At 40.5% G+C, this 27,272-nt stretch overlaps 1 protein-coding gene across 1 annotated transcript in view; it reads right to left on the bottom strand.

Moving 5' to 3' along the window:
* LOC102219802 (titin-like) overlaps positions 1-25,758 on the bottom strand; it is a 215,207-nt gene extending 189,449 nt beyond the window's left edge. Inside the window, exons 1-30 of the mRNA XM_023337148.1 lie at positions 25,532-25,758; positions 21,876-21,979; positions 21,004-21,207; positions 19,139-19,426; positions 18,979-19,061; positions 18,637-18,854; positions 18,485-18,560; positions 17,929-18,090; positions 15,966-16,202; positions 15,776-15,889; positions 13,622-13,858; positions 13,325-13,384; positions 12,645-12,903; positions 11,345-11,414; positions 11,077-11,268; positions 10,222-10,364; positions 9,697-9,845; positions 9,347-9,574; positions 8,277-8,518; positions 7,832-8,064; positions 7,582-7,746; positions 7,327-7,495; positions 5,550-7,246; positions 4,877-5,158; positions 4,527-4,793; positions 3,933-4,205; positions 3,079-3,342; positions 2,742-3,002; positions 1,156-1,416; positions 792-1,055 (exon numbers count right to left, since the gene is read on the bottom strand). Of these exons, the coding sequence (XP_023192916.1) occupies positions 792-1,055; positions 1,156-1,416; positions 2,742-3,002; positions 3,079-3,342; positions 3,933-4,205; positions 4,527-4,793; positions 4,877-5,158; positions 5,550-7,246; positions 7,327-7,495; positions 7,582-7,746; positions 7,832-8,064; positions 8,277-8,518; positions 9,347-9,574; positions 9,697-9,845; positions 10,222-10,364; positions 11,077-11,268; positions 11,345-11,414; positions 12,645-12,903; positions 13,325-13,384; positions 13,622-13,858; positions 15,776-15,889; positions 15,966-16,202; positions 17,929-18,090; positions 18,485-18,560; positions 18,637-18,854; positions 18,979-19,061; positions 19,139-19,426; positions 21,004-21,207; positions 21,876-21,966 (7,189 nt within the window). The 5' untranslated portion in view covers positions 21,967-21,979; positions 25,532-25,758. The remainder of the gene's footprint in view (positions 1-791; positions 1,056-1,155; positions 1,417-2,741; positions 3,003-3,078; positions 3,343-3,932; positions 4,206-4,526; positions 4,794-4,876; positions 5,159-5,549; positions 7,247-7,326; positions 7,496-7,581; positions 7,747-7,831; positions 8,065-8,276; positions 8,519-9,346; positions 9,575-9,696; positions 9,846-10,221; positions 10,365-11,076; positions 11,269-11,344; positions 11,415-12,644; positions 12,904-13,324; positions 13,385-13,621; positions 13,859-15,775; positions 15,890-15,965; positions 16,203-17,928; positions 18,091-18,484; positions 18,561-18,636; positions 18,855-18,978; positions 19,062-19,138; positions 19,427-21,003; positions 21,208-21,875; positions 21,980-25,531) is intronic.
* Positions 25,759-27,272: the final 1,514 nt, after the last annotated feature.

Below are 27,272 nucleotides of genomic sequence, written 5' to 3'. Positions count from 1 at the left end.
ATTATGAGAATAAAATCGTAGGACAATAAAGTCAAAATAATACGAAAAGTTGACATATTATAAGAATAAACTCACAATATTACAACTTTATCCTCGTAATACTGTGACTTTAATCTTGTAATACTGCAACTTTATTCTCAAAATATTACGACTTTATTTGTATATTATGACTTTGTTCTTGATTTATTTTGAATTTATTCTCTTACAACTTTATTCTCATAATATTATTATTATTATTATTATTATTATTATTATTATTATTATTATTAGTTTTCATTGTATGGCCCTAATACTCCGCCATACATACCAGAACGAAAAAGAGAAATGGTCCAAACAAAGTCCGTTATGAGATGCAAAATGAACTTTATATTTCAAAACAGAACCGCGTAAACACTTGACAAGCTCCGTAAGTTTCATCTTTTATTTTTCTGTAGGGCAACTTAAGAGGTCCCTGTTTTGTTATATTTATATTTATGTTATGTTTAACAATTTGAAAGTGGCTACAACACAATTTTCTATTTATTCAGTCTGTATTTAATATAAGTGAGAAAATAATGCTAAAATTAATTGTGCTTTCTTTTTTTTTTTTAATTCAGCATACGAAGAATTTTGCACTATGTTATGGAAAAAAGGTCAGCCATTTTCATACAAGAGAAAATTATGGCTTTTAAGAAAATATCCGCTTAACAATTAATCGTTAGTCAATCAATAAAATATATCAACTTTAGATTAACTCATTAATCGATAACTTGCATCCCTAGTGTGTAGTGATATGTAATGCTGATACTCACTCTCTACATTGAGTCTGGCAGTGGCGGACAGTTTCCCCAGCTTGAAGGAATAAACGGTCTCATCTTGTGTGTTGCAGTCCTTCACCTTCAGAGTCTGGATTGTTCCTTCTGAGATAATCTCGAACTTGTCGCTGTTCTGCAGTTCGACTCCGTTCCTGATCCACTGGGCTCCTTTCACGTCCGGGTGGGTGAGTTCCAGTGAGAACATGGCCTCCTGAGTCTCTGTTACTGTCTGGTTTCTCAAAGTCTTCTTGATCTTCACAGCTGCAGATGAAAACAAGACAACAGCACCACATTTAATCATTACGCACCCTTTACTGTTGGGTTAGTTGGTTTCTGAATCATTTAGAAAAAAGGTACTCACCTTCCACTTTGAGGTTTGCGCTGGTTTTGGAGTTGGCCACCTGGTAGGTGTACTCTCCAACATCCTGTGGCCTGGTGATGATGATGACGAGACGTCTGACAGACCCGTTCACCTCGCTCACAACGTTCTCGTTGAAGTTGACGAGCTGACCGTCCTTAAGCCACTTGCCTTCAGCTTCAGCGTTGGCAACTTCGCACTCGAACTCAGAGGTCTGAGACTCGGCCACTGTCACATCCTGCAGAGGCCGTGTGATGGCGCCACCTGGTGGTTGCATAAGTGAACATTTGTGACTGTGGAGCATAACCTCAATTCCAACATCTGTGAAGAGTCTTTGTTACAGTTACAGTGGAAAAGCAGATATTTACATTGAGGGTGGGCGATATGTACGGAACAAGATTAGATCCACTACAAAGAAAGAAAAAAGAATTCTGACTTTGGATCTCAGAAAATTGAAGTGAGAATTCTGAGAAATAAAGTCAGAAATCTGAGAAAAAAGTCTGAATTATTTTTTTTGCAGTGGCCCTAACCTTTCTCTATATGACACAACTTGACTAAACTTGTCCAGTTTTAAGTCAGCTTAGCATACCAAAATTATTTTTGTTTGTTCAATGTCAGAACAAAGATGTTGATGATGCCATGGCTTTGTAGGCTTCTGAAAAGATGTCAAACAGGTGCAACGTTCATCTGCTCAAACTATTATTTACAGCAACACGGTAATGTTAGGCCAACTTGTCAGGGAGGAAACTGATTTGCTGTGAAATGTGTGAAATATGAACTTCACACCAAAAGCAAAATGTTTTGAAGATGCTGGTTAAACAAAGCTGAAAAAAGGCACTAGCTGAAAAGTCACTCAGAGAGGAAGAAGCCATTGCTCACAATGGAACATAAAAAGCTGGAAATACATAAATTTTTTGAATACATCTTCTGTGATTTAAATAAAATAACAAGTGTTTGATCATGGCGTTACATTTGGTGAAAAAAGGGGAAAGTATGCAAGCCTTAATCTATCCCAACTGTAGTATGGGGCTGGCAATATCTTGCTGTGGCGGTGTTTTGCTGTGGGAGGGACTGGTGCACACCATAAAATAGATGGTGGCATGATAAAAGTGCATCGTGTGGAAATATTGAAGTAACATCTCAAAACATCAGGCTGGAAGTTAAAGCCGAGGTGCAAATTGAACCAAACATACAGCTGAATTAGCTACAAAGTGGCTACAAAGTCAATTAGTGTGAAATGGCCATCATGTTAGTACCAATCAAAATTTGTTCCAGCGCTAATAAACATGTAAACAAGCCTACAAACCTGACTCAGTTATACCAGTTCTAGTAGAAAGAATTGGCTGAAATTCCAACAAAATATGGTGAGAATCTTGCGGACCAAATAGGTTTGACCCAAAGTTAAAAAGATAATTTTATCAAATAATAAAGAATTGTAAGGAATTCTTTAGTTAGTAGAGGTAGTTTTGGTAGTCCTAGCTGACCTAAATAAGTCGGAGATTTTACACAGTGGATGTAAATATCTGGTTCCAGCTGTAATTAAGTTATGCTCTTTGATTTAACCCTTTAGTATCTGAGTTTTGACCTACCAGAGACAGTGAGCTGAGCACTGGATGTCTTCTCCCCAGCGTGGAACATGTACTGGCCCTCTTCATCTTTCATGGTGTCTAACACAATCAGGGAGTGAGCCGTTCCCTTGGACTCCATCTTGTATTTGGGTCCAGCCTTGAGCTGCTGGTTCCTGAAGGTCCAGAGTGGGTCGATTCCAGGATGTGAAACCTCAACATTGAAGGTAACGTTCTGGGACTCTGAGCACACTTTGTCCTCCATGTGCTTCACAATATGGACCTCTGTGAGGACAACATTGGTAAGACATGGGACTGGAACTTGAAAACATGAATGATGAGAAAATCTAATCTCGCTCACGTTCAACAGTCAGGTTGCAGCTGGTTTCGACCTTGCCGACCACCAGTTTGTAACGTCCTTCGTCTGAAGCAAAGGTCCTGGTGAAGGCAAGTCGCTGCTTGGTGCCCTTTGCCACAGCCTGGACTCGGTCACCTGGGATCAGCAGCTTGTCGTTGTGGTACCATTTGATAGAGCTGATGTCCTGAGCTGAGATCTTGGACTCAAGGACTGCCTTTGTGCCTTCGGTGGACGACACGTCCTTCAGTGGCACCACAATGTCGATAGCTTTAAAGATAGAAGAACATTTTAAAGTAAGGATTAACGAGACCGAGGTGGAGTGATACTAAGGATGCAAGTTATCAATTAATGAGTTAATCTAAAGTTGACTGTACTTATCAATTGACCAATGATTAATTGATAAGCTGATATTTTTCATCATGCTGCAATTTTTCTGCATTATCACATCATCCTCGCCTTCGTAGCACATCAGTAATTTTTGAAGTCGACTTTTCTCCACAGTGCAGTACGGCTAAATAAGTACTAATAAGATAGAACTTAAGGAGCTTGTCGAGTAATATTTCAAAATAGAACCTCATAAAATTGGTTCCATCCAAGACCAAGATGGAACCAATCTGTTTCTCTTTAATGTTTTGATATGGCGCCGATACAAGCAGCGACTCTTGTATCAACTGGCTCCACTTACGGATGACCAGTGACGCCCTCTGCTGGATGGCAGCCAAACAATACCTAATGAAGCTCTAGGCAGAATTATTAGTTGATCAATTGGAACTAATTTAAATCTAATAAACCATTAATCGACAACTAATTGTTTGCATCCCTAAGTGATATGTTTATTTTCATATGGAAACACTTACTTTGCACATTGAGTTTGCCTGAGGTGGAGATTTCATGAGTTGGAACTACAAATGAGTAGGACGCAGCGTCTTCTCTGCTGACATTCTCCACTAGCAGTTTGTGAACCTGTTTGTCGATGACGATGTGGACGCGGTCTGAGGCAGAGATTGCCTGGCCGTTTTTCAGCCAGGCACCTTCAACATTCTCCTGGGAGAACCTGACCTCCAGCTGAGCAATGTCACCCTCACAGATAGTAAGGTCAGTCAGCGGCTGCATTAGAGTCACGGGTCGCACTGGAGAGAAACAAAACGCACATATGTTCATTAATGACTAGTCAAGTCAAATTAAGTTTGTTTGTATTGCATACTTCAGCAACAGAGCAGTTCAAAATGTTTTATATCATAAAAACATCATACAGTCACCAATTATGAAACAAGAAATGAAAATTATGTTATTTTTGGAGCAAATGTCACTTAATATTAATCAAAGGGAAGTCTAAACAGTGTTTTGCAGCTATCTGGATGTTTTCTAAAGAGACTAATCAAACATTCTACATATTTTAAGCTAGCAGGGAAACTTTGTGGCAACACAAACATCTAAAAAAAAAAGCTTACATTTCATTTTCAGTGAGGCGCTGGTACTCAGATCTCCACAAACAAATGTGTACTTCCCCTGGTCGTCCTTCCTGACGTCCTTGACAGCCAGGGTGTGCCGACCTCGGCGGGAGGATATGACGTATTTACTGCTGGGAGAGAGCTCCTTCTCGCCAAAGAACCATTTTCCCTCAGCATCTTCGCGAGAAACCTCAACCTCAAACTCTCCAGCGTAGCTCTCTGGTACTTCAATGTTTTCCAAATGTTTGTTGAGCTCCAGGGCGGCACCTGAGGTACACAGGAACGTCAAGAACCTTGAGCTGCTTTCCATACAAACAAGACTATATAAAACAGGAATTCAGAGTACAAACCTTCTACATGGAGCCTTGCATTAGTCCTGATATTCTCGTCATCTATGACCATACATGAGTATTCTGCATCATCACTCATCTCAATGACAAGCACAGACAGGAAGTGGACCTTTCTGTCAGAGTGCATCCTGTATTTGTCTCCTGAGAAAATCTCAACATTATTCTTCAGCCATTTGACCTTAACGAATGGTTCGTTGGTTTCACATTCAAAGGTCACCATGGTGTCCTTCTCATTTGCACTGGCATCAGCCAGGTTTTGGATAAAACTAATGGTTGCCTTGGCTGCATGAGAAATACAAAATTAGAATTTGGCATCAGGAGGTACATACAAAAGAGAATTAGGGCCACTGAAAAAAAAAATTCTGACTTTTGATTTCGGAAGATTAGTCAAAATTCTGACAAAAAAATAAAGAATTCTTAGACTAAAGTCAGCATTCTGGGACAAAAGGTCAGTATTCTGAGATTCAAGTAAAATTTTTCACAAAAAAAAAAGAATTCTGAAATTACTCAGAATTCTGACAAAAAATGAAGAATTCTGAGATCAATCAGAATTCTGAGGTTAAATTCTGAATTCAGAGAAAAAAGTCATAATTAGTATTTTTCAGTTGCCCTAATCCTCTTCCATAGATAAAGTACAAGGAAATTACAGATTATATTTTGTTTTCGACTTTACCTTGTACAAGAAGGAAGGCATGGCTTGACGACTCTCCAGCGACATTGATGGCCTTAACCATGATGCTGGCAGAGTCCTCTACTGTGACATCTCTAATCACCAGTTCACACACATGGTCCTCAGGCCAGTACCAGTAAATACGGTCAGATTTTTCCAGAAGAATGCCATTCTTGAACCACTGGCACTCAGGTTCTGGCCTACCGACAACTCTGACACTGAAACGAACCTCGTCCTTTGGAGAAACAGTTTTGCTTCCAATTCGTTCGAGGATATGTGGGGCTTCCATGCTGGGTGACAGCTGGATCCTGTCTGGTTTGATTGTGGGGATGGTGATTTTGCCTTGCTCTTCCATCCTCCTCCTTTCAGCTTCTTCCATCTCCTTCATGTGATGAAGTAGCTCATCTTTAGTCTTTTTTAGTAAGTCTTCATAGGAGTCATCCCTCTTGCGAGATTTGAATTCTACTGCAGAGATAGACTCATAAAAGCCCTCCTCTGTTCTGCGCTTGAACTTGCTCTTCAGCTCCTCAGACTCCTCAGAGGTTTTCTCATGAACGATTCTCTGTGCCTTACGCAGCTTAACTACTTCCCTGTCCTGTGGGACCTCACCAGGTCTGTCCACCTTGACAATGTCAAATCCAATTTTGCCAGATTCATGTGGGACCTCAGCAGCTTTGGGCTCTGGAGCACGACGCAGCACTGCTCTAAAGTCCTCTCTCTGTTGGATCTCCAGCTTCACAGTGTGTTCAGTTGTGCCTAAAGGATTGTCTGCTACCACTCTGACTTCACCGGAGTCGTATGACTTGATGTCAACAATCTCCAGGTAGTAAATACCATCGTAATGGAGTCTGTATCTCTTGCTCTTGCGGATGAGTTGTCCGTTGAGGTACCAATTAACCTTTGGAGCAGGGTAGCCGGTCACTCTGCAGCGGAACCGAGCAATGTCTCCTTCCAGCACCCTGGCTGGTTCTGGAAGCAGGACAATTTCAGGTTTTGTCTTTTCGGATTCGTCATCAAGGCTGACTCCTGTAGGTCCTCCCTCATGAGCAATACGCTCAATCTCATCCATTCGATATGCTCCCTTCCTGCCTTCAGGAAGCTGAGATTCCTCAACAAGGCCTTTCTCATCCTTGACGATCAGGGTAGCCGAGGTCTGGTCGACTCCAAACTTGTTGGTTGCTCTGCAGGTGATCACACCACTGTCTCTTGCATAAGCAACCTCATAGTCCAGGCTGCAGTAGCCAAACTCATTGACCATACGCAGCCTGTTGGCAGCAGCCAGAGGCTTGCCATCATGCAGCCAATCCACCACCATGGTGGGGTCTCCAATCGGAGTCAGCCTGCACTCAAAGTGGGCTGGACCAAAACGCTTCATCCTGATGGAGGTGAGCTTCTTCTTAAACAATGGTTTCTGCTGCTTCTCCTTGTCATAAAGGTCGCCTTCCTCCCACTGCTCTTGACCATAACGCATGTGGAGAGGCTCCAGCTCTGGAGCAGCAATCTCTTTGGCTTTGTAGGTTCCTTTGGGAATAATGAGCTTCCTTTCAGCTTGCGGGGCAGAGTGATCTACCTCCACATTGACTCTGCAGCGGGTGGTGTCTCTGCCAGCCTTATTGATGGCTGTGGCGGTGTACCAGGCGCTGTCTGAGCCAGCAGATGAAGGAATCTGGAATTTGGCCTCTCCTTTGGTTCCTTCAATCCTGGAAAAAGCAAGCAACCAAGTGAATCAAAGTACAAATAAACAGCTTTACAGAGACAGAAAACAAAACAGTAGAGATACCTTATGTGTGGGTGCTTTGATGGAGTAATGATGTCGCTGTTTTTCAGCCAAACAATATCTGGCAGGGGGTTTCCGATGGCTTTGACAGCCAGTTCCACTAATGTGCCCTGCTTCACGGTGATGTTCTTCAGTTTTTCAACAAATTGAGGTCTGGATACGCTTTCTCTGGCTGCAGATCCCAGAACAAGGCAGAAGTTAATAATGAGACACTTTTAAGGTTTCTGCAGATGTAGCACTTCGTAATCCAAGTTCTACCTTCAACAGAGAGATTAACGACAACAGATGTTCGTCCAGCTCGGTTCTGAGCAACGACGGTCCATTCTCCAGAGTCTTTTGGCACAGCTGGGACAATAATCAGGGACTGAGTGCCGTCCTCCTTAATCACTATCTTGTGTGTGAAGTCGTTGACAATTTGTTGTCCTGAAAAGGAGGATAAGAACATATTTTTAAAGGCTGAAGAACCAAATAAAGAGTTATTGAAAATATTTAACACTATTTTTCTTACCATTATGGAACCAGTAGGTTTCAGGCATTGGCCTTCCTACAACCTTTAAGTCAAATCTGGCAGTTTGGCCCTCTGCGCATTTGATAGAGGAGGGCTTCATGACAAACACGGGTTTGTAAAGTCTTTCCAGGTGAATTTCATCAGTCTCTTCGAGGCGGCGAGCTGGGGAACGTCCAGGTGAACGGCTGGATGAACGGCCGGGAGAGCGGCTCAGAGAGCGAGGAGATGTGGATCTAAAAGGGGGAAGAAGTGTGTCACCAGTTAGCAGGCGAGAGTTCAGATGCAGCATTCACAGCAGCAGAGATATTGCATTCTCAGTTTTTGGTGTTTCTTTGCAGCCTCTGAAGAGGCAAAACTTCCAACCTGGTTTGTAGGTCATTGTTCATTTTGTCAATTCATCTCCATTTTCATAATGTATCAGTATTAACATTTGTTCAGCACTGACCTGATTCTCTGCATTGATGGCTGTGGTGTGTAACTGGGAGGGGTTACACCTCCAGAAGGCTCCACGTAGAGCTTCCCTGAGCTGACGGCATTTCCCTTCATGTTGGAGGCGAAGGCAGTGTACACTCCTTCATCCTCTGGTTGAACCACAGACAGACGGAGGCTGGCTCGTCCATCCTGAAGGACCTCCATCTGGTACCGGCCACCGGGCCTGATGCGCTGGCCGTCTTTGTACCAAACAATCTGCAGGAGGTTTTATGAATCACTGTAAGTGACATGTGTCAAACTCAAGGCCTGTCATAGCTTTTTATGTGGCCCTCAAGACTCCAGACAGCGACATAAAAAGAACCTTCAAAGTACAGTAACAGTTGTGTGCTTATGTATTATTTTATCAATATGTTCAAAGCAGTTATATCTGTATACTGCCAAATTACATCAATAAGTCCCTCAAGTTTTTTGGGATTCTGAAATAATGGAGTGAATAATTGTGAATTTATTGCAAATTTTCTGAAAAAAATGTAAAATACATTGTGTTTAAGTGACTAACTTCCACCTGCAGGGAGAAGTATTTCTTACTTCTACTACACTGCTGCCTTAATCTTACATGATGTCAAGTTAATAGTCCGTGATTGTTGTTGTGAGTAACTAACAGTCACAATTACCATGATGCATAAGTGCAAATATTGCAAAAATATTTCTAAATTAGAACAAAATTGTTAATATTCATTTGAAAAAAATCACAAAAACAATCATGAAATCCTTGAGGGACTGATCAAAGTGAAAAGAGTTTCAATATTTAAATTTAAGAAGAACTCAACTCCATCAGGATAGCAGAGACTGCTATGTCTAAATATTTTAACAGTTCAGTAATGAGTTTTTATACGTAATGAGTATTAATACGTATATAATACATGGGTTTCTAGCAGATTATTGAAGGTCATAATACAAAACTCTGACAAATAGTACCACATAATCTTCATCATTCTTCACAGATATGTACAGATTTGATTGGATTAATTTCCATATTGCAGAGATGAGTTTGACTATGAAGGTAAATATCTTTTTCTGCACCTTAGGCAGCGGCGTGCCAGACATCCTGCAGTGGAAAGTGACGCCCATTCCTTCCATGATCCGGTAGTTTTTCACTGGCGTCTCAAAGGCCGGTTGCAGCGCCTCTTCTTCTGCGACAGTCACCATCAGCTCTCCGTCCTCGGTCACCAACTCTCTGTAGGTGATCCTCAAGATACGGATCTCAATCTCCTGGATGATTCTCTCCTCAAAGGCTGAAATCATGAACTCCTGAAAGAAAAAGAGCCGAACATTAAACCTGAGGTAAATTTGCTGAAAGAACTATTACTCCAAGAACTGCACAAAAAACATATAAACTACTGCAAAGTCTCTGATCTGCAGAAGAAGATTACCGTTTCTGAGACAAAGCTCATGGGGGTCGTCACCCTCCTTTGTTCAAACTCATACTGAGCTACGACCGGCTGGGGCTCCTGCACCACAGTTGTTGTCACTTCGGTTTTATATGTCACATCTTGCTGCTTCATGTAGGCTTCATATTGTTCTGCAAGTGGAAAGAATGTAAGAGACTGAACTGCAAAATCACAAAATCTTACCAAACATTTCTGTCTAGTTTCTTCTGCAAATATCTAGATATACTTGAAATAAAGCAAAACTAACTCAAAATAACTTTTCAGCAGGATTTAGGAGCTTGTTTTAAATCAATAATCTTTTGAATATTGGTTAAGAAATTCATAGATTATTTCAGTTATAACACGGAAAAAAAATTCTTTCTATAAGAGAAATAATCTGACCGGGGAACTACTTTTTCCAACTGTAATGAGATATTTGCAATAAGAAAGTAGTTAAAACGTAATATTTGGAGTTGTGCAGTGTGGTCCAATACAGAAATAAAAACAAAAAACAGAAAATGCGGATACCTTCATCCAGCAGGATGGCAGTGGCTGACGCTTCTCCGAGAGGATTCTTAGCAAAGACGGAGTATTCCCCTGCATCATCAGCGAAGGTCATTGAGATCTCCAGTCGGCATTCTCCGGTTTCCTTTTTGTAGGCAACTTTGTATCTGAAACGAAGAATAAAGTCCGTTATCTTCTCTGATCCAAAGGGGTCGAGGATAGGAGTGGATGACGTGAAATTATAATTTTATTGTTATATGTTGTGGTGCTGCTGTAATAATGGTAAAAATGATGATAAACTAGATATTACTTCTTTTGTATAGTTAAGTGTTTGTAAGTGATTTAGCACCACAAACAAATTCTGCTCTTGAAAAAAACATTCCCATTTGAAACAGGCTTCTTCAGGACATCAATAACTTAAAAGGAAAAGCATTACACAATATTCACATTTTGCACTTCTATTGGGTCTCTACTGCTTCTAAAAACAGTCCAGGCGATTTAAAAAAAACATCCAGAAGGTTTTTGGCAAGAAGTTAATGTTTCTTAGTGTTTGGCAAATGAACCGTTTAAAAAAAAGGCTGAATGTAATGTCATGTAATCAGCCAGCACTGCCCCTCAACTAGCAACCCCAGCAACGCTCACTCTGTTACCTAGCAACCCCAGCAGAGTTCCACCTGTCATCTAGCAACGCAAGCCGAGTTCCAGCACATTTGGTTAGCTGGTTGTACCTATGTATTTTACAATTTTAATAGTATTGTAAGAAATATTCATAATAAATAATAAGCGATACAATAAATGACCGCCCCTAGTTGAGGATTGTAACAGAAACTCATATTTAGACTGGTGTAAGCTCTGTGGGCGAAGGACCGTGGGCTGTACCTGTATCCAGTGGTGAGCGGAACGCCGCTCTTCTTCCAAATGATGTGAGGTCTTGGGTTTCCTGTAATCTGACACTCAAACACAACACTTCCTCCCTCCACTAGCTTCTGGGGAGTGGGTTTCTTAATAAAGAAGGGGGCAGCAGATTCTCCTGCGCTGATCTCTGCCTGCTCCCTCATCTCGACAGCAATGCTGCGGAGAAGCAATATCTGGATTTAGATTCAGCTCAGAAACTGCAGCATAATAGGGTTGGGTGTTTAAAACTCACGTTTTGGCTTGTGTGAGCCCAGTTTCTGTGACAGTCACCATCTCCTCTCTGCTCTCTATTTCCTCTGAAACTGCAACATAATCAGAGGACACCAAATTAGGCGGGTTTTTTGTACAGTTTAATCTTATTTTCTCTATGGTGTATTACAAAGTCATGAACAGAGTTTGCTTTCTAGACATCCATTTGTTTCTTTCACAACTTGAACGTATTTTACCCCAAATCTGACCCTTTTTTGTTGCTAGTTTGCATGTTTTTGTAAGTAATCAGCCTGTAGAAATGACAATTAAAGCAAAGAATTAAATTTTGGTGAAGCAAAGTCTCTCTCGTTGCCAAAGGCATAAATAAATTAAAATATAATTTGAATCTAATATGTCTCAATGTTATGCAAAGCTCATAGACAAACACCAAAGACTTTTATAAGGGCTGGACAATAATTCAATAACTATATGTATCGCGATATACATGTGATCAATATCAATAGATAATACGTCTGATAGAATATTTGAGAATTTTACTGAACTCTCTTTCAGAACCGCACAGCATTCTGGGGGATGTAGGCAGAAAGACTTTACCCACTCAAACTCTCATGGCTAAGCTAGGTTGGTGGAATCATCTAATGGTGCGTTCACACCAAACGAGTTTTGAGCATCAGGCGTATCTGGTTTACATTCAAAGTCTATATGGAAGCGCGCTGTGGCACATATTGCGTGTCAAGAACGTCCGATGCGGAGTTGAAAAATTTGAACTTTTGCCACTTGGCGCAAAGCATTAACCAGCACAAAGTGGTGCACTTTTAGATGTGATCTGAGGAAAAAAACTATGGAGGATAAACTAATTGTCGCTGTTTGATTGGTCATAATCTATGACCAATCAAGTTATGACTACAGAGACAGGAACAGAAAGGACCTTTCTTGGAAGACGATCAGCGAGGAAGTTGAAATGTTGGGTAAGGTATAACTTTTACAATTTGAAAATACTTCCCGCATTTGATCTATCCAAATACATCTAGAAAAAACATTGAGTCTTGTTAAATAGACATAAATAAACGTGTTTATTTAGACTAAATATGCAGGAGATGGTGAAAGAGTTTGAAGGACACGAATGCCAAGGAGTCTCCTCTCAACGCCCGCCTAGAAGCATTTAAATACCACAATCCTTTCTACTTCCCAGTCGGGCACTACTTTCTGTTGGTCTATACATAAAATCCTTATAAAATACATTGTCTTTTGTGGCTGAAATGTGATTCAATGTCAGAGTTTTGCATGAACAAGTTGTTGATTTTCGACTGTCCATCTGTTACCTTTAACGAGCAGGTAGCAGGAGGTGCTGATGGTTCCGGCCTCGTTAGTGGCTGTGCAAGTGAAGCGACCGCTGTCTTCGGCAAATGCCTCGCGGATCATCATCCGGGCGACGCCATTCTCATAGCTGATCTGGAAGTCGATTGAACTCTCGATTTTGTAGTCCTCTCTGAACCACATGATGATGGGGGCGGGCTGACCGCTGATCTGACACTCCAGGGTCACCGACTCGCCCTCTGTCACTGTCAGGTTCTTCAGGCCCTGAAACAAACCAGAGAAATGGTCAGAAACCTGAACAAAAGATTCAGTTCTTACTTAATTTCATGAAGCTGAGCAAAGATTTTTTTGGTCCTAATCAATTGTTTTCAAGGCTTTCTGAAGATCTTTCAAGATTTGCAGAATTTAAACAGGTGCAGTCAAAACTGTCACTAGAGGAGTTTTGGGTAGAACATATTTACAGTTAGGTTTTTTGTACAGTTTTTGCTTAATTACTGCCTTGATTGTGTTGTTCTTTAAGCATCTGGTCTTTTTTGAGTCTTTTTACTCCAGTTAATAATTTATCGGTTGCTAAATTAGTTGAGGATTTTTTTCAATAATTGCTTAATCACAATGAATCACAATTAATCGTTTTAGTCTTATTTAAAAATGATTGTAACAGAAAGTGAAGGGAAAAGTTACTTACTGCCATGATAGTGGGAGGGACTGCAGGTTCTTGGGCTCTCATTGGCACAGCGACCGCCTCCTATAAAGACAAAACAAGAGTTAGAAAGATAAACAAGATGCGTTTTATGATCTGCAGGGTTCTGAGAGGATGGAACAGAAAGTTGGTTAGCACAGATAAAAATAGATGAGGGTCTGCAGATGAAGACAGAAGGAGACAAGAGGAGGAGCCTTCAAGAAGGGTGATGTGTGATTGGCTGCAGGGAGGGACTGAGGTAAGAGTTAAAAAAAAAGAAGAGGACAGTGGTAAAGAACCAACCTGAGGTTCCCAGTCCTCAAACTCCTCCTCACTCACTGCATAAGCCCCGCCCTCAAACTGCCTCTGATATCTGATGTCCTTAAACGGCGGTGGGAGGGGCTCCAGCGTCACTCTGGCCTCCACCACCGACCTGCGAGATGGACTAGGAGACTTGACCGGTTTGATGATCTTCCTGGTGGCGGACGGGGAGGCCAGCTCTTTGTGCAGAGCAGCGATGGCTGAGCCGGTGATGGACACCTGAACCGGCCAATCAGAGCAGGTTAAACACCACGATCAGGAACAAACAGGAAGTCCACGATTAGTGAGGGAAGACGGTGATGGAGACTTTGAGTGAAGGTCAGAAATCACTGAGAGGAGGCGGCAGGCAGCCGGGAAGAAATGAAACCAACTACTGTGCCGTGCAAAAGTTTTTAAACCCCTTAAGTATTTTTATCTCATTACCCGTGTTTCTTGGGATTATATGTTTTAAACTAATATAAAAAAAGTGTAGAATTGTGTCAAAAAACAATGAAAAGTGTTGATTTAATTTCTACTCTGGAATCTCTAAAGAAAACAGTGATTGTTGATCTGCTGAGATAAATCCAGATATCTGAAGGAAAAACTGAAAAAACAATTTCTCACAACATTGCTATTTTAAAGCATGGTGGTGGCAGCATTGCACTGTGGGGATGTTTTCCTTCAGCATTTACAAAGAAGCTGGTTTTGATGGGAAGACGGATGGAGCTAACTACAAGACAATCCTGGAAGAAAACCTGTTGGAGGCTGCAAAAAACCCCCTCAACATCCAGCTAACTGGTTCAGATCAAAGCATATCTATGATTTATAATGTCCTAGTCAAAGTCCAAATTTAAACTTAGTTGAGAATCTATGGCAAGACTTGAAAATTAACTGAAATAAATGCTCTCTTTCCAATCTAGTTTGCAGTTGTACCAGCAGTAACAAGGCAGTTCTGGCATCAATTCTCCATTCAATTCACAATTATATTATTATTATTATTATTATCATAAAATCCCAATAAAATACACTGAAGATTCAGATTTTTGAAAGTTCAGGGTTAAAGATACTCCTACAAGGCACAGAAATACTCTGTACCAGAAAACAATGAAACCGCATGGAAAACACTATAAAATACAAACCATCCAGTGATTATTGAATGTTCTTAGAAAAGTCAAGATGTTTCATGGTTATGTTATTTAGATTTCATTTGTTCACTTCTAAACATTTTTGCATTTCCAGCTGCAACACATTTCCAAATCCTTTGGGGAGAAGTAATTCAGCATTGAAGACAAAAAAAAAGGTCTTCCAAGAGACGACATAAATTCTTGTTTGGTCATCAGATCCAGGAACGATGGCATGTATGAGGAAAAAAAGATTGTGAGGATCTCCAGTTTGACAAGAAAAGTGTACAAAAAAGAACTGAACAGGTTCCAAGCAATGTATTTTTCTGCCTCTGTAGCTCCGATCCTACATCAACAGCTGACAGAACAACATGGACAAGGTATTACTTTGAAACCCTTTGTCAGCAAAAATGTAGCAGCCAGAACATAGAAAGTCACATAACGCAAACATTCCAAAGGCGTGATTCAGGAATTATTTTGCAAAATTTACTTTTTACAAGTTTTTAGACTTCTATTTGGATCCCAACACCTTCTAAAAACTGGAAACTTTTTGTTTTGTGATCTCAATCACAAAACAGTTTTGCAGGTGTTTGTAGAAGAAATGCTAGTAATATTAAAATGGAAAACTAGACAGAATTTTTCTGTAATGTGTTGCAGCCTAAAATGCAGGACTGGATGGAAAACAACAAAAATGAAGCTTGACCTTGACATCAGATCTTCAAGAATTGGACAATCTTTTAGCCTTTTCCATATTGTTCCAACATCTTCTGATTTAGATTTGGTGAAACCTAAAAACTAAAGGGTTGACTTTAGGTGAAATAACTAGATGAGTGAAAAGTGAACATCAGGAAGGAGGAGGATCAGTTCGGAGCCGACGGACTGTGACATTGAAGGATCGGAGAGCTGTGCAGGTTTAGGATGGGTGACAGTGAGGAGGGAACCAAAGTGAACCACAGCTGTTACAAATGTGTGTTTGTTAAAGATGGCATGGAGGTTCTGGGGCGGCAACGGCGGGTCTTGCAGCCGAACCTCTTACCTCCCGGCTCGTTTCGTGTTTAGGAACGGAAACTTTAGAAACCATGAAATGTGGGACTGTGGACGGAGCGACGCCGGTGTCCACGTGGGAGGAGACTTCGGCTGTTTTCTGAATCTGGAGTGACCAACACATGAGCTGTTAGGGAGAGTCTGGACCGATCCGGTTTGATCTAACAGCCGAGTTCTCAGACCTGATGGATCTGCTGGACCTCCTGGATCTGGACTTGTCGTTGCTCTTTGGTTTTTGCAGCAACAACCTGTTTGTCTGTTATCACTGCTGCCTTCTGCTTCACCTCGAGAACCTCCTCTTCTTCTTCCTCCTCCTCTCCAGCCCAGACGCCTTCCTCATGAATGGGCTGGCGAACACGAGCAAGGTCAACGGCAGCCAACACGGTGGCGACCGCCTCGGCTTTTTTCTCCCCTTCAGTCTAAAGGTACAACGAACAGCACACAGATCTCAGGAAGGTTGACAGTCGAGTTGAAATGCTTTAAAATATTCAACCAGGAGGAGAAGAAGAGCAGCAGCATGTGGAACATTAGAGGGAAACAAGGAGATGGAGCCACATTGATACGGGGTCCTTTATATGAGTACTATCGTTTCTAATTTCAACTAATAAGAATGGTCTAAAACCTTCAACTTTTCTAAAAGTGAACTCAAGTTTGGAAAGAAGATGTTAGGGAGCACCAGCCCTATTTGTCCACTTTTATCCAACTCTGGTTTGTTTGTCTAGAAAGACTGGTTCATTTGGGGAGGTGTGAATGTATAATCAAACTCCGATGTGGACCAAAAATGTGAACTCTGGTCTAGGTCAAGGTTCAACTGAAGTGAACACTGGTGCGGTTCGAATGCATATGTGAAGGCCAAGTGGCCTGGGAACCTCTCCAAAAGAAGGTGAAGGGCATTCTGGGTAAATACAACCAAAACAAACACAAGAGTCTAGCGCTAGCCAGAGAAATGGTTTGTGGTTTTCACCAAAGACAAAAGAGAAATCCTACAACCGCTAAAATCTGATGCCACTCCATTTTTGTTAACATTTGGTAAAGCAGGAATTTGTGCTCAGTGTCTTCTTCAGAGGTTTTCGTGTTGCTTCCTTGGTGCAGCGCCCCCACAGGTGAGGAGGGGGAACATGTCGCTCAAAGAATTTGGATTGTTTGACACAGTGAAAATGAATCACACCAGCTGAAAATGTAACAAATGTTGCAATTTTGGTCCTCAATCGAACCCAGTCTACTTGACTGTCAGCTGTGAATACATCCTTAATGGTCTGATGGGTTGACAGAAAGTTAAAGGGCATCCTCTGGAGAGAAGTCAAGTCAAGTTTATTTGTATAGAACATTTCAACAACAAGCTAGTTCAAAGCACTTTATATCATAAAAACAAAATGCAGTAACCAATTATTAAACAAGCAATAAATGTTATATTCTGTCAAATACCATCATCAAAATCATCAAGCAAATATACATCAAATATAGTGATCAATGTTCCATTTGCTACTAATTAGAAACAGCTCTAAACAAGCCTTGCTTTAAAGGAACTCAGTGTTTCAGTTGTTTGCAGCTATCTAGAATTTTATTCCAGATTTGTGGTGCATAGAGGCTGAATGCTGCTTCTCCGTGTTTAGTTCTAGATCTGGGGATGCAGAGCAGAACCAGAAGACCTGAGAGGTCTGGAAGGTTGATACGACAACAGCAGATCTTTAATGTATTGTTTTGCTAAACCATTCTGTGATTTAATAAGATTTTAAAGTCTATCCTCTGAGCTACAGGGAGTCAGTTTGTGGACTTTAAAACTGGTGTGATGTGCTCTATCTTCCTGGTTTTAGTCAGAATGCCAGCACTAGCATTTTGTGTCAGCTGCAGCATTGTGGTTGATTTCTTTAGACAGACCTGTGGGGACACTGTTGCAGTAACTGATGCGACTAAAGATAAACGCATGGATGAGTTTCTCTAGATCTTGCTGGAATATCAGTCCTTTAATCTGGGAAATGTACTTCAGGTCATAGAAGGCTGACTTTGTAACTGTCTTTATGTGACTCTGAAGGTTTATTTCTGAGTTCATCACTACTCGCATCTGATCCAGAGGATCCCAAGATACAAACACATCCACCAGTAAACACCAGGTCGGATCAGAACTGAGAAGGACCCTCCACTCACCTCTCTGGTGGCGGCCACCTGATGCTCCCACTGTTTTTCCATGTGCAGCTGTGTGGAGCTGCTAATGCTGCTCATACTGGTCATGCTGGTCATACTGGTGTAGCCTTCAGCCATGTAATCTCCCTGCTTCCAGGGCGGCAGTACCTCAGCGGAGCCAGATACCTAAAGCAGACAGGAGAACTCCCTTTGGTTCTGATGCAAACTGGATTTACTGAAAAAGTTTGTTAGTTTTATGCATAAAGGATGAGACTCATCATTTTCAGAATATATATAATAAATGAAATCAAATGTTTGTTTAGTCTAAGTCTGATTGTGTACAAAACAGAAAACTTTACCTGAGTAGAAAAATCAAAATAAACAGCAGAATTAGGTTGAATGTTTAGTTTTTGTGCCAGAAAGTTGTGGAGAAAATCAAGAAAAGTAAACAGAAAGCTGTTTCTGAAATAAATGTAGACTTTATGTTTGAATCAAAACCCGAAATGTTTCTCAAACATCTCTCAGGATGTTTTTAATAGTTAAAGGTTTAGATGAAACAGCTGGACTTGGTCTCTCTCACCTGTTTTCTGGTCATCACAGGAGACCGGACAGGTCTGATGGGAGAGATGGACATCCTGCTGGAGGGAGAGACGGGTCTGCAGAGGACAACACTTCATTAAATTTCACAGCTCAGCCGTTTGAACCACAGCGCACCTGCGAGCGGACGCTTACCTGACAGGTGCGGGTGTTGGCCCCTTCACGTGTCTGACGGGTGAAGGTGACTGCTGGCGACCTCCCGTTACCTTGGAGACGAAGGATGGCGGAGACCTGGAAGTGGGTTTCGGTGGGACCCTCGGTGGGGTTTTGTGAGCAATGTGTTGAGTCATGATTCCTCCTTCAACGTGCATCTCCATCATGGTGGTGGCCTGGAAACTGGCCTCCATGGATTTCTGGAGAACACAGAAAAACATTAGCACAATATTGTACATTCATTTATATTTAAATTAAATAAAATCAATTCAATTTAATTTAACACCACTGATGGCCACTAGGTGTCGCTCTGACACCACTCACCCTCTCCACTGTAGTTCCAGACATCTCCATCTGGGATGTGGACATGATCGTCTTTGTTTTCTTAATGGGAACTGCTTCTTCACCTGTATCAGACACACAGCAGAAAGTTTAGCTCCAATCCAAACAGTCAGAACCAGAATCTGAACCGGACTGAACTCACCTTGAACCAGCAGCTCGCAGGTGGATGTGGCCCGCCCGCTGCTGTTGGTGGTTGTTACAGAATACGCCCCAGAATCCTCTGGGAAGGCCTCAGCGATCAGCAGACTGTACAGGTCTCCGTCCTGCAGGATCTGGAAGTCGGCGGAGCTCTGGATCTCGGCTCCCTCCCTGTAGAACTTCACCACAGGTGTGGGGATGCCCGAGACTCTGACGCTCAGCCTCACCTGGCTGCCCTGCCTCACCGTGGAGCTCTGGAGTCTCTGAATAAAGGTCGGTGGTGCCGTCTCGGCTGCAGGAACCCAAAGTAAAATCAGGACATTTTCACCAACTTTAAACCAGAAATAAAGGATCATCCCTGAACTTTGACCCCACCAAGCATTCCCTGCTGACCTCTATCGTTCTGTAAATAATGATTCAGAAGCCATAATCGCGTAATAAAAGTCCAGATTCCAGTTAAGGAAAGCTATGCTGCAGCAGCTGCATCTATATCGGTTTTATCACTGGATTAAATAACAAGCTCTGCCCACACAGCTGATGGCGGGATAAATTTAGACTCGGACCGGAGAGAACTGCTTCACTTTTAAACTTTAATTTATCCAACGGCACGGTTCAGTTAGCTGCTGACACTGAACACCGACGGTCAGTAAACTGATGGATGAAATACCAGCTGCTGCTGCGAAGGTGTCAATGTGTGAATGTAGGAGCAAAATATAACTTAATGTTGTGAAATTAGTTTCACAATCTGAATTGTACCTTGTTGTCATAACATGTAATCCATAATCCAGGATCTGACTCTGAAGCAGCAAAAAGTCTTTCTGATATTAAGTTTTTTCTTTGCCTTGTCATTGTTCCTTTGTCTCTTGATCTTTGTCTTTGCTGCACTCTGTAAACTTTTTTGCCTCCCAAAACACCTTAAATTTAATCAAGTCAATTATGCAACAGTGGAAAAATGCCATTTCCTCTAGACTGAGGTCCAAATCTGACCCAACTCCATAAGACAAATAGACCCACTAGACCACATGTGTCAAACTCCAGTCCTCAAGGGCCGCTGTCCTGCAACTTTTAGATGTGCCTCTGCTGCACCACACCTGAATAGAATAATTAGGTCATTAGCAAGGCTGTGGAGAACTGATCTACACAAGGAGGAGGTAATTAAGCCATTTCCTTCCAGCATTTCGTACCTGTGGCACATCTAAAAACTGCAGGACAGCGGCCCTCGAGGACTGGAGTTTGACACCCCTGAACTAGACCATATTAACTGGACTCACATTATTTAAACTGGCATCTAAACGTTTCACCTTTTTTAAAAATATTTCTCAATTTCTTCCTCAATTATTTCTAATCTATTTTTTTAAACAATTATCCATTTTCTTCATTTTTTGAATAATTTTTCAGTTCTTAAAAAGAACTACTATTTTTAAAAATAAGTATTTTGTTAGTTTTTTCTTCAAATTAATCAATAATTTTTTTTAAGTATGTACAGTTCAAAGGTATTTTATGATCAATAATCAGTAATTGGTAGATATTAAAAACTGATTACATTACTGAAGATGAAATAAATCCAGTTGTTTGATTCGAAGTAGAGATATCACCTAACTGGAGTTGGAAATCCAACTCCAGTTAATGATCAATCAATTACTAAATTAGATGACAATTTCAATAATCAATTAATCACAATTAATACAATTAATCAGGCATAAATGACTGTTAGTCTGAGGTTTTGGTTTTCAGGAAAAAAAACATAATGATCAAACTCGGAAGAAAATCAACTAGAGAGATTATTGCCCTGCTTTAATAAGCAAATGTCTCAGAATCACTCAGTCTATTCAAGGTGCAGACGGTCTAGTCCAATCATCTCAGTCTCACCTGTAACCAGGAGCTCGGCGGTGCTCGTGGCTTGTCCAGCGCCGTTGGTGGCTCTGACAGAAAAGCGTCCGCTGTGTGCGGCGGTCACAGCGGGGATGCTCAGAACAGCGCGGCCGTCGCTGAACGAGATCTGGACGCCGGGCAGAGCTGCGGCGGAAAGAACCTGGCCATCACGGAACCAGCTCACCTCAGGAACTGGAAAACCTGGAGAGGAGAAGGTCAGGGGTCAGGGAAGCAAGAACTAAATGTTGCAGAACTTCATCTACAAAACACAGAAAATTTACTGTAAGTCAACAGAGAGTGCACCAAAAGATAATCCACCTTAAAATCAAGCAAACAAAGTAGACCTATCACCAAATAACTCAGAAATCTTCTACAAAGAACTTGGAACTTTCTGAGTTGAAAAAGTTGAAAATTTGCACACAAAAAAAAGAAATGAGAAATTGTGAGTAACCTCAGAAATTTTCAAAAAACATTATTTAAATTTGATTACTTTTGTAACTCAAAAATTTCCAATTTTTTTGCAGAAAATATTTGGAAAGTAAATTTTTGATGGTAATTTACTATTCTTTTTTTCTACCTACAATTGCCCTTATGCACCATTGTAGATTTTGCATGTTTGGGGTAAGAAAAGAATCTAATTTAAAATTTTTTTGGCGTCAATTGAACGAATTTATTTTCAGTAATAAGAATATAAGTGTATTTAAATGTGCTGGACTAGTACACAGTTATCAAATAAATGTGTAATTCTGTACATTTATGTCTGTGTTTAAAGAAAAAAACCCAGAAATGTTGCAGAGTTATATCCAGTAGGAACTGGACCTCCATGCCTGAGAACCAAACCATGATGCTGCCATCAGATGATTTCTTACCACTAACTTGAGCCTCGAACGAAGCGGCACTACCCTCCAGTGCCACGACGCTCTGCAGCGGCTGAGTAAACGTTGGCGCTTGTGTTGACATGGTGGTCGGCACCCTGAGGAAGACAACACAGAACCATCAAAGACAAGATGCTCCCATTCAACCTGAAATTATTGTCAGCAAGTCATCATTGCCTACATATGGAACTGGAGGATCTAAACTGGTATCATCAGATTTAATATTTACATTCTGACAGCAGCAGACACTTTTCTTTTAGTGCCGCGACTCACAATTATTTTAGTAATCCATTAATCTATCAATTATTCTAACGATTAATCGATTAATTAGATTTAAAAATTTTCATTTAAGTTTCCATCTTTCTTTATACTGGAAATACATTAAAAATATATTAGAAATACATTAAAAAATGCAAATAAATAATTAAATTCCTTTTTCAAATAAGAAAATTATCATTTTATTGCCTACAGTGCAATAATATAACTAACAGACAAAGATGTTTTTATCTTAAATGGCTTAATTACTGCTCTAAATATGTTGTTTGTTTCACTAAACTGTCTTTCTTGCAGCCTGTATACTCCAGTTAATGATTAATCGATTACTAAATTTGTTGACAATTATTTTTAGTAATCGATTAATCATTTCAGCCCAACTTTCTTTCTAAGCTGAAATGCCTGAATATCCTAAGTTTTAGGGACATCAAGACACTAGTTTATAGTCCAAGCAAAAGGAGGGAAATGTTGAGTTGTAATGGTTTGAGATATATATTTAATAAATGTAGGTCTGACCTAAAAGTTCATTAAAATTAAACTTTGATTTTATGAAAACATTACAAAGCAACGATATTCTGGTTTTTGTGAGTTTCTGGTTGGATCAAGGTGAAACTGATATCCAGAGTTTGATGGAACCAGATTAAAAATCTTCTAAAGAAAGGATTTATTGTTATTCATTGGAAAGTTAAGCTGTTTGAAACTGAAGGAGAAAAAAAAATCTGAATCACTTTATTGCCATTACCAGTAGACAAGTTACCAGGCTAGGAAATGGCATTATTTTATTTTATTTAAAATAAATAGTAATATATGTAAAATAAAATATGATTAGAATAGCAGAGCAGCTAGTGAGTTGTTCATAGTCATTAAACTCCTGAATGCTACTCAGAGTGGGAGTTCAACTCAGAAGCTAACAGGTAAGACGTACATAGTAGCCAGTGAACATAAAACCTGCTACAGGAAACAGGAGTGCCCAGAGAAAACCAACACATCCACGAGGAGAACAAAGTGGAACATGCAAGCACCAAACAGAAAGATCCCAACCAGGATTCAAACTGTCAACCATCAGCTGTGAGGTGACAGGGTACCATCTAGCTGAAATCTGACTGTGGGCTGGAAATAGGAAACAATCCTGATTTAACAGGAACACTGAAAACCGCCACATGGCTGGAAAATAAAGGATGGATGGATGGTTATGTATATGGAGAATGGATGGATGGGTGGGTGGGTGGGTGGGTGGATGGATGTTCAACACACTGACATCTCTGCCAATCTGGACATCTTTGGTCCAGATTGGCTTGTTTTTCAAATTCTTGGTTCTGATTCATCCAGTTCTGAAGGTTCCCAGTCTACACACTTCCATTAATTTCTGAATGAGTGTTAAATTGTTCTGTTTGGACCTGGATGGTTCTGCTCATCCCTGAATGTTCCTGTTTGGACCTCAGCAGCTTCCGCCAGATTCTAATTACCATTTTTTGGTCAATTCTGGGTAAATTAACCCAGTCTAAATCTGATTGGACCAGTGCTTTTCTGTCTGGTTCTGTTATATAGACATCAGTTAATTTGTTCTTTTAAACCATTTTGACCCAATTAATCTTCAATTGGATATCAATACCTGCCCAAATTTTCATTTTGATGCATCCTGATATGAGTTTAGTCTGATAATTTCAAGAATTCTTTCTTTTTCTGCTAATTTTGCTTAGTTTTAATGTTTTATAATCAAAACCAAGTATTTTAATTCTTATGTGAGCTGCTTGTTTCCGTCTTATTCTGTTACTTTAGAGGAACTGGTTCCTGCTGGGCTGAACGCAGGAAAAAGGTCTTGTTATAAGTAAAAGAATCTGCCAATATTTTCAAAAATATTGACTTAAAATCAGCGTGTTTATCATGCTTACTTTTAAGTTACTTTTGTCCTATTTCAAGTGTATTAATTATCTGAACTAGAAACTAGATAAAAATGTTGGTTTTGCCTTTTAATATAGCCATTTTACATGTTTAAACATCAAAAATCCATTTTTATTTGTTTTATACCATTTTATTTATGTTTTACGTAAACACTCTGCCCCTACAGGTCATAACCAGCAAGTGGATCAGGAGTTTGCCACGATCAGATTTTAAAACATTATAAACAAGTAAACATTTGGTTCTGAATGTTCTGCTCGATCTGAGTTTCGACTGTCTATAATTAAACCTGAGTAATTATGAAGCCTTTCTCTTTTTAACTGTGACATTTGAAGCTGTTATTGTTGTGATATGAGTGTATTCCCCTTAGTAAATCAGAACATCAAAAACAAGCCCTGAGTTTCAGCAGAAACAAAACACTTTTCTCATCACAAAGCAGCAAATTTCAGTTTGTTATTGAACCCCGCAGTGATCATTCCGACCACATAATCATCAGATTTTCATTTGAAAATAGGAAACTGAACATGTTTGTTGAGTTTTGGAGTGAAATAAGCCTTTTTTCTTTAAAATAAACCACATTGAGCAGATGAACACAGCCTAAAACCCAGAATCATCCACTTTACAGGATGAAGCTACAGGGATCTACAAACATCATGTGGACCAAAATTGTCAATTCAAAAGTTCTTCCATGCACTTAAAATCTTAAGATATTTGCACTGGTCTAATTACCAGTGCAAATATCTTATTAGACAAACTAACTTACAAGTAACCATTTAGCATGATAGAGGAGCTTGTTTTAAGTCAATAATCCTTGAATACTAGTTCCACTGGCAGATTATTTCACCTATAGCATGGAAAAATATCTTGTTATTTGTGAAATATTCTGCCAGTGGAACTAGAACTTTTTCATCAATATTAAGGAATTATTGACTTAAAACAAACTCCTATTTTGCAGAAACGTAACTTTTAAGTTAGTTTTGTCTTATTTCTAGTGTACTAAAATGTTTCCACTAGGAACTACACTAAAAGTAGTTTTAGTGTAAACTAAAATTTTGCACAAATTCAGCTCAAGGGCCACAATTGGCCCCCCGGCCATACTTTGTGAACACCCCAGAGGAAAACCTCTCAGACAGAAACTTTGTGGTTGGATCATCAGAAGGACTCCTGCAGCTGCTGCTTTCCAAAATAAGAGCCTCAGTGAGGTGTTGCTTCTGTCAATCAGCCCAGTCTGAACTGAGGGGGGGGTCCAGGTGCTATAAATACCCCTTCCAGCCCCCGAGTTGACTGACAGCCACCATGTGGGGCACATATCTGAGAGCTGATAGCCCTGTTGCTGATTCCCTTAAAAAGCCATCAGCCTCTGGGACGCTCAGCAGCTATTCTGAGCGGTCTGCATCACCTCCAGGAGCAAGTGGTAGAAACCTTCATGGCTTCCAAAAACCCAAAATCCGTCCCAACAACTAAACTCTGCCGCTCACCTGTCAGAGCAAGGATGCCTGGGGGGCCCACAGCAGGGCGCGGTGCAGGAAATCTAAAATCTTTATCCAGAAACGGGTCAGAAAGTCCAGAAGAGCAGCTGAGCGGCGCAGGAAGCCCTCAGAAAAAAACAAAACTACAGGCCAGCGCCGTGTAGTTCTGTTTTTCCTCCTGACAGCAGTCCCTCCAGCCGAGGCGTCCGGGCCGGGAACGCTGACTCTGCTCAGGGCTGCCCACCGACCGCCGGGGGCTTTATACGCCACTGACATCATGCGGGGAGAGGCCTCTGATTGGTCGGAGCCGCAGGGGATCCTGGGAGAGATGGACACTTTATACTAGTCATTGCAGCAGCTGCTGCTTGGAAATCAAGAGATCAGTTCAAGAGAAATCTGCTTCATTCAGATGAATTAGGGATCTATGGAGGAGGACTTATTTTGAATTCAGAAGATTCTCAGAATTCTGACTTTAATTTCAGAAGATCAGTCAGAATCTTGAGATTAAAGTCAGAATTCTGAAGAATTACTGTCTTGAAGTATGTGGATGAAACATTGACTAGAATGTGCAAATAATGTTCTAATAACTTAACCTCCTGTTTGAGTTGTGATGCTTTTGTTTTAGAAGGAACAATTTCTTGTCAGCACAAAGGCAAGTTAACAACAATCAAAAGACAGAACATAAGTTGTAAAGGAGCTTATAAAATGTATCTTATTTATAGCTTTCTTGATAGAGACAAAATATATGTTTATGATGTAAATAAGTACTTGCTTGTGATTTAAAGTATGCATTTGTTTAATTATATCCCAAAAATAAAGCTAATTTACATTGTGAACCTTATTGCGGTTCACATTGTGTAGTATTAGTTGTACTACTACAACTAATACTACATTTTAGTTGTAGTATGCTACAACTGATATGGCTTTACTTGATTATAATAATACCTTTGTTTCTTTATCAACTATTTGCCTAACCGTCTCCACTGCAATGGTCTATTAAAGGCCTTTCTGACAAACTAGAACAGCGATCTTCAGAAACACAATCAAACACTAACAAAGGTCGTATGTGTCATTTTAAAATTGAATTTGTGGTATTTTAATGAAGGGTGAAATAAAATAAGAAAATGGAATCACGGACAAAACTCACTGGTTTTTGATCTACTTGACCGCTTACTGAACGCACCAGGTTGCAGGCTTAACTAAACTTGGCTGTTAGCAGTTAGCTTGATCTGGAGCAGGCTAGCGTAACTGAATAAATCGCCATGGTAACGTTTGAGTTGTCTCTTTTGTGAAACCAGTTTGAGGCTTAATTAAACCAGGACATCCGGAAATTGCTCTGTCCGCTTTGATACTTTGTGTTCTGAGGCACCTTTGAAACACTGAGGCACGAAAATACCGACTATTATGAAGAAAAAATATATAATAATACCTTATGAAGTTTGTTTGTGTTGGTGCGTGAGGGAGTGGCTGCTGGCGTACGTCCAGTGTGGATGACCAGTAATGATGTCGTATTCCGGTTCGTGAAGGTTGGGACCGCGAAGTGCTCCCCCTGCTGGTTAACAGGAGGATAGCCAAACAGGAGCCATAGTGCGTCACCAGAAAAAGCCGATTAAGTCAGATATCCCAATAACAGAGGTGTCAAAAGTAATCACATTCTTTATTTAGTTACAGGTACAGATACTTGTATAAAAAATATTCTAGTAAAAGGGAAAGTACAGGTTGAAGAGTTTCACTCAAGTAAAAGTGAAAT

Source organism: Xiphophorus maculatus, chromosome 7 (genome assembly GCF_002775205.1).
Source record: "Xiphophorus maculatus strain JP 163 A chromosome 7, X_maculatus-5.0-male, whole genome shotgun sequence".
NCBI classification, from domain to species: domain Eukaryota; kingdom Metazoa; phylum Chordata; class Actinopteri; order Cyprinodontiformes; family Poeciliidae; genus Xiphophorus; species Xiphophorus maculatus.
The sequence above is the reverse complement of the archived record's forward strand: the minus strand, read 5'-3'. Positions and strand labels throughout refer to the sequence as shown.